The sequence below is a fragment of the Microtus oregoni genome, unplaced genomic scaffold (assembly GCF_018167655.1).
Source record: "Microtus oregoni isolate MIOR12 unplaced genomic scaffold, Mior012 000014F_ref0000157, whole genome shotgun sequence".
Classification (NCBI taxonomy): Eukaryota; Metazoa; Chordata; class Mammalia; order Rodentia; family Cricetidae; genus Microtus; species Microtus oregoni.
Window position 1 is genome coordinate 49,991,518 of NW_024543073.1, and position 7,400 is coordinate 49,998,917.

General features: G+C 42.9%; 1 protein-coding gene across 1 annotated transcript; it reads left to right on the forward strand.

Moving 5' to 3' along the window:
• Window positions 1-4,464: 4,464 nt before the first annotated feature.
• On the forward strand, window positions 4,465-5,409 carry LOC121455590 (olfactory receptor 10K2-like). The gene has a single exon (XM_041663195.1). The coding sequence runs from the start codon at window positions 4,465-4,467 to the stop codon at window positions 5,407-5,409; it is 945 nt and encodes a 314-aa protein (XP_041519129.1).
• The last annotated feature ends 1,991 nt before the right edge of the window (window positions 5,410-7,400 follow it).

Below are 7,400 nucleotides of genomic sequence, written 5' to 3' on the forward strand. Positions count from 1 at the left end.
TATTGAACTCATATTTTGAGGTTTTATTGTTGTTGCTCACTTGTTTGCTAGTCTGTCTCCCTTTTTTCTTTCTTTGTTGAGACATGGTCTCACAACGCAGCTCTGGGTGGCTTTGAACTTGAAGCTGTCATTCTGCCTCTGTGTGTAATAATAATAAGGAGTGTCCTTTACTTATTTTGTGAGCTGACAGCTAAAATTGTATTCATTACATACAAAAATGATAGCTTGAAGAATGCACACACTGTGAAGTAGTTAATATAGATAAATGTCACGTCACACAGCTTCGCTTTGATGATGGAAGTAACACCGTTAGCAAGTCCTAAAATGCAGTATTGACGTTTGCTGTGGCTTCATGACCTCAGCGTGAGGTTTATTGTAAGGAAATAGAAAAAAATTGGAGAGAAAGATGTCTCTCATCTCACAGGCCTGTATCAATCTCTTTCTCTTCAGTAAATGTGCTGTTTCCATGTGTACACATGAACACATTAGAGTCCTTTTGAATTCCGATGACCAGTTCATACAGAAATAGCCAAATAGCTCAATAAAAATGTCGACATGCTTAGTGCCAGTTATGAAACTACTTATTGTATCCTCAAGATATTTCAGTGAATTTTGACTTGAAATACCTTTCTAAATGTTTATAATACCCTGCCTTGAATGTTTATACTTGTACTCTCTTTCATCTGAGAAAGGAATGTCAATTTAATTAATATTTATATCTATAATACGACATGATAGGTCAGGTGACAATAAACTACAATAGCTATTAGACAATTTGCTACAGTCTTTAGAGGCTTCATACAAAATATTGAAGACATAAGTTATGTGTTTAATAATTATAAGTCATTCTATGATGAGAATCCTCTCATTTGTTATGCACATATGCTGAAGATCATCTATAATTTGATCGTCTGTCTTTATCTCCATTTGCTGTCCTCCAAACAGAAACCCTGGGAACCTCCTTTACTGGCTGTCGCGTGTAGAAAAGCACAGAGAAAACCTGCATGTGTGACAAAGGATGCTCGTGGCTGGGGGGAGTGCTTGCCTTTCCACAGTGCAGAGCAGGAGCATCTGGGAAGCAGATTTAAGTGCAGCTAGCAAGAACCTAATGAGAGACAGGGTGTCACTTGCTGCTCCTATGTTGTGCTCCTATGGTGCCGTGATCCTCTGCCTCAGCCTCCCCATCGCACTGTGTGCTTGGATTATAGGTGTGTGCCACAGAACTCACCCACATTAATTCACTTTAAATATAGGTCCTTAATAATTCTCTGTTTATAGAATTAGCATCGTGTGTGTGTATGCGTGTGTGTGTGTGTGAGCACATGTATGTGTATGTGATCTCTATTAACCCCCACTAGCCTTGAGAAACAGGAATTGTTCACTTCAGCAGAACAGTAAAGAAAATCAGAGTTACAGAATTTGCATGCAACAAGTCAGAGTCAAAAGTAAAGATTATCACCTGAACTCAATCTGCCTGAACTCAAAGCACATCTCATTCCCATGCTTCCTAACTTCACATGAGGGCATGTAGAAATTCACTAGGAGGCTGAGAATTTAAAAACTGAACTTAGAACTATCGGTCAGTAGATGCCTCATATAATAACCAGGCGTTACTGTGGGGAAGAAGATGTCTATCCCTTCCCAGTCTGAGGAGGGCTAAGAACAACATTAAAAACAAAACACATCAGAAACAAGACAGCGCTCCTCCAGAAACAAGAAGCCGTAGGGTTCACCAGAACTATTTGTCTGCTTGGATTAAAATTATAAACACTAAATAGTGTCCGGTTTCATGGATGTTGTGCTCAAGGTGCAGATTTAAAAAATGAAACACAAGTTAAAAACATTGTTTGCCAAGAATGTGCACAGTGCTTCTCAACATCACGACCTTGCGATGACCTCAGTGATGACCTCTTCTGTGGACCGTGTCTCACCTTTGAACCCTGAGCAAATAGATGCCTTGACTGGAACCTATTTCTGTATTTATTATTACTGAACATTTAGTGCCTGAAAAATGATTGTAATCACACAGTTTAGTATTTCTCTTTGATGGCTTCTATTGAAATCTCACCTAAGGTAAGCTGCATTGCCAAACCTTTTATTATTAGCATTAGTTAAAGCAATAACTTTAATTGTTTTTCATTGTGATGTGCATACAATAATACATTCATTGTACCTTTCTCACTTCCTTAGATCCCTATGCTCCAGAGAGCAGCCAGGACACTTGACCTAGAATAACTCTAGGCGACACAACTCCAAACTCATTCTCTTCCGTTCTTTTTCCTCATTTTTAAAATGATTTATTTCTTTTTATTTTATGTACATTGGTGTTTTGCCGGCATTTATGTCTGTGTGAGGGTGCCAGATCACTTTGAGCCGCATTGCAGACAGTTGTGAGCGGCCATCTGCGTGCTGGCAATTGAACCCAGGTCCACGAGAAGAGCACCCTGTGCTCTTAACCGTGAGCCATCTCTCCAGTCCCTGTTTTTCCTAATTTTTATTGTTTATGGTTTTTTGTTTGGTTGGTTTGGAGGTTTTGGTTTTTCTTTTTTTCAAGACAGGGTTTCTCTGTGTACCATAGCTGTCCTGTAATTCACTCTGTAGACCAGGCTGGCATTGAACTCATAGAGATCCGCCTGCTTCTGCCTCCTGAGTGCTGGGATTAAAGGCATGTGCCACCACCACCCAGCTTTTCTAATTTTTAAACTACATTTGTCTTTAAGGTTTGCATGGATGACATCTAGGCCACGTGGCACAGAAATCCTTACAATATGATGATAGTAAGCAATCCTTCCGCCCAAGAAGAAATAGCCCTGAGGACGCTGCAACTCTAGGTAAGAGCCCACCCAGAACTGAGGCCAATGACAACAGCCAAGCCTTGCAGAATAGTTAATGGATTACGAGAAGCTCTTAAGTGCCTAATGTGGTCCCAGACATGCAGGAAAATTGAGTTCAATATTTATCAGATTCACATCTTTCTCTCAAGGGGACAAATGTATTGAAGCATTATGAAAGCAAGGCAACACAATGTTTCAGAATCAAGGGAACATCATATTAAGTTTTTCATTCGATGCCTTACATGAGTCTAAGGAAGAAACAATTACTTTTATCAGAAATTACCAAAACTTTTTCGTGAATATGTGATTTGAATGAAACCTAACTAAAAAGCACTTATAAATAAAAATATAAATATGCTAACTTCAACAAATAATAGAGGCAAGAAAGCACAGCGCTCCTCTTTCCAGCCGTGTGAGGTACACATCTTCAAAACCGCGTGGTAGCTGAGCTTTTGCCTTCTCAAAGGAAACACTTTGAAATGTGTAAGGATTTTGAACTATGCAGTAACCAGGAGTAAAATTTTTATGAGGGGAGTAGCATAACATTTTCTTATATTTTAATTTTATATTTATATTATCTTCTATACAAGAAGATTAATCTGCCGTCAGGGAGACAAAGTGGTGAAGACACACAGGAAAGACAGTCACAGAGTGACTTAGAGGTGGTGGGGGGACGTGGTAAAAGTTTGACCAGAACCCTCTCCAAAGCCTGTGGTTCTAGCTGAAGAAGAAGAGATTCAGACAAGCACTGAAGAATCGGTAGAATATGCTGTCTTGGGATGGATAAATAGAGATGTGCCTGAATTTTACTTTAGAGAAGAATAAAAATGCAGAAGAAAGGATCACCGTGATGAAAGTAGCAGATGGCAGAATTTACGGCTCCTACAATAAAATAACAAGGCAAACACAACAGAGAATATGCAGCTACCTGTTACTGGAAAATTAAAGCCAGCAGTAGGAATTTAGATGCACAGAAAATGGAAAGCCAGTGAGCATTGCATGAGCCGTAGACAAGGACGGCGATCTCAGGAGAGAGCCGTAGACAAGGACGGCGATCTCGGGAGCTAGTTTCGTAGCTGTAGAAGATTTCCTTCAAAGAGTGTGGGTGCAAGTTAGCCAAAGGGATGGATGCTGCCATGCCCAGGCATCCAAACACAAACCGTGGAATGAAGATAAAAGTACAATTTAGCGCGAAGCTTAGGAACTCGGGGGCTGTGTTACCAGAGCTACTGTGACGCCAAAGCTGATAGACAACAGCTTGACTTCAAATCTTCATTACGAGGATCAACAGGAAGAGAAATGACAAACCTAGAAGTAAAACCTGGGAGCACATACAGTGTCTCTGTCCTCCTCCTGTGCTTCTGCTAATGTGTAAGGACTTCCCTCACCCTCTCCCTGCCCGGACTGAACTCTGACAGGTCCTAATCCCCCTCCCTGCCCCCCTGCCCAACTGAACTCTGAGACGTCCTCATCCCCCCCCCCCCCCCCCCTGCCCGGACTGAACTCTGATAGGTCCTCATCCCCTCCTGCCAGGACTGAACGCTGATCTGATAGGTCCTCAACCCTGCGCGGACTGAACTCTGATAGGTCCTCAACGCCCCCTGCCCGGATGAACTCCGATAGGCCCTCCATGGAGTGTGTGAATGGGACTGTGGTGAAGGAGTTTGTCTTCCTCGGCTTCTCGCCTCTGGCTGAGTTGCAGCTCCTGCTCTTCGTTGTCTTCCTGCTCCTCTATTTGTTCACCCTCAGCACCAATGCCGTGATTATCTCCACCATCGTGCTAGTCAGAGCCCTTCACACCCCCATGTACTTCTTCCTCTCTGTCCTCTCCTGTTCAGAGACCTGCTACACCTTTGTCATTGTGCCCAAGATGCTGGTTGACTTGCTGGCTCGGAAGAAGAGCATCTCGTTCCTCGGCTGTGCCATCCAAATGTTCGCCTTCCTCTTCCTTGGCTGTTCCCACTCCTTCCTGCTGGCAGCCATGGGTTATGATCGCTACGTGGCCATTTGCCATCCTCTACGCTACACGGTGCTCATGGGGCACAGGGTGTGTGTGGGGCTGGTAGCCGCTGCCTGTGTCTGCGGCTTCACTGTGGCACAGGTTATCACAGCCTTGGTGTTTCACCTGCCCTTCCAGGCTTCCAACCAACTCCATCACTTTTTCTGTGACATCTCCCCTGTTCTCAAGTCGGCATGCCACCACGCCCACTTTACGCAGATTACCATCTTCCTGCTCTGCGCGTTGGTCCTTGTTATCCCTCTGTTGTTGATCTGGGCATCATACATTCATATCATTTCTGCCATCCTCCAATTTCCTTCCACACTAGGGAGGTACAAAGCATTTTCCACCTGTGCGTCTCACCTCATTGTGGTCGTAGTCCACTACGGGTGTGCCTCTTTTATCTACCTACGGCCCAAGTCCAACTACTCTTCAAGCCAGGATGCTCTGATATCGGTGTCCTACACTATCCTGACACCATTGTTCAACCCAGTTATCTACAGCTTAAGAAACAAAGAGTTCAAATCAGCTCTTCATAGAGTCATAGGAAAAACAGTTACCCTAAGACAATGCTAATCTGTACCCTGCCTTTTTCCAAATAACTAAGAATAAAAGACATGGAGGGAGATGCTCAAGATGGAAATAACTGAGCATCATGTTCAGAAATAGGGACTAGTTTTCCGTCACTTCCAATGTAAAATTCAGAACCCCACAATTTCTTGCCTTGGTGACATGAATTATTGTCCAGTAAAGAATAATACAGGAACATATTTCTGTTCTAGGGAGCCAGTGTTGAGGCTAATCTTGACTGTCAATGCAAATAGAATCTAGAATCAGCTAAGACACGTATGTCTGGGCAGAGGCGTGAAAGTATTTCCAGAAGGGATTAGCTGAGGGGAGGCCATCCCTCAGAGAGGACAGAACCTTTCAACATGTAGCCTGGACATAAAGAGGTCTGAGGAAAGGGTGTAGTTTGCCTGCCTGAATCCCATATTGCATCTATGTCTGTTATTTCTATTGTTGTGGCTGCTGCTGCCACCACCTTTGCATGGCTGCTTTAGAATCTTGACATAGGCAAGGAGAGAGGACATGGACAGCGGACACAGACAGAGGACAAGTGGACCTCCAGGGACCCTCAAGGACTTTAGTACAAATTTTTCAACTGCTGAGAAGTCAGCCTCAAGGAATGAGCATCTGTATGTTCTCAGCCTCTGCCGCATGCACCCAGCTATTATTGGACTGCAGTCAGTCCCTACGGTGCAGACCATTCTAGTGGCTCTGTCCCCTAGGGAGCCTTGTCTACTGAGCCTGGAAAGAATTTTTTTCTAGGTTGTGCTCTTTCTGAATAATTGCTGAGTTGTGTTATTTCAATATAATTGCTACAAATTTAATGAGATAATTGGACAACTACCAGTCGAAGCCTGGCACATATGATATAAACAATTGGTGCTCTCATGAGAAAGTCATAAAACAACTATTTGGCGTTTCTTGAAGTTTTTAATTCAGATACACTGTGCTGATAACATCAGTGTATCTAATGAATATGACTTTCTTTTCCATTTTCTATGCACAGGGACAAATCAAAGTTTAAAACCTATTTTTCTCAGCGTTCGCCAGGTGGAGAACTGTACAAAGAGTTTCCAGTGTCTGTTCTTCGTGTGACTCTGAACCATGTGTTTAGACCAGGTTCTAAGGGATGCTTTGTTTATTTCTTTATTAGGGACAGGAACCGAACGGAACGCCGTGACTCAGATGTCTGTCGTGTTTCCTTCCGATCTCTGCTTGCCAATAAAGGGCTCTGAATTCATTTTTCCTTCCTGTTTTTCTTTTCTTCCACAAGTTCGTTCTACAGTCCTCTGCTACGGTGTCCGTCAACTTCATTTCCTCTGTATCTTTAAAGCTTAAGAAGCATGAGGATAGGGCTTGAGGAAGATGAACACTAAAGCAAACTCGATTGAACTTTTGCAGCCGCTAAGTTATTGTTTTCTTTTGCATGATAGTGACCTCAGTCTTCTAGCAAGTGTCTCATGAAAAGAAAATGGACTTATGGACTTACAACCCTCTGAATCCTTTTAATATGTCAATCATTTATGCTTGTACTGCATGAAAACTCTTTAAAATGCTGTTTCATGTGTACCTTAAAGCAACCTTGAGATGTATACATTACGATCTACATCCTGTAGATGATAAACGGACACTGAGAGAACTAAAATTGTTTCCCCACTGATGAACAGAAGAACTTTTGCTGAGTATGCACTTAATGCTAAAACTGTTCCTCCTATGCCCTTTGTGACACTGATTGCTTACGTTAATAGAGACTAGAACACATGAGTATGTAGGAGATTAAGTCCCCTAATGTCTGTAGAAAGAATTGCGTGAACTATAGCTTTTTTAGGCAAATAGCTTATAATGGGTGTAAGCTCCTCAAGCCACATGGCCAGGCCACTCCCGCAAGGACCTCTAACGGCCAGGTTCCACCCACAGAACACTAACTGCCCTGACTGCTGGACCCTGCCCCACCCTACAGAGTAAAAAGCCCTAGCTCTGGACGTGAAATCCCACCAACC

What these genes read in the sequence shown, in the direction of transcription:
- LOC121455590 (XM_041663195.1), top strand. Translation starts at nt 4,465, where the DNA reads ATGGAGTGTGTGAATGGGACTGTGGTGAAGGAGTTTGTCTTCCTCGGC.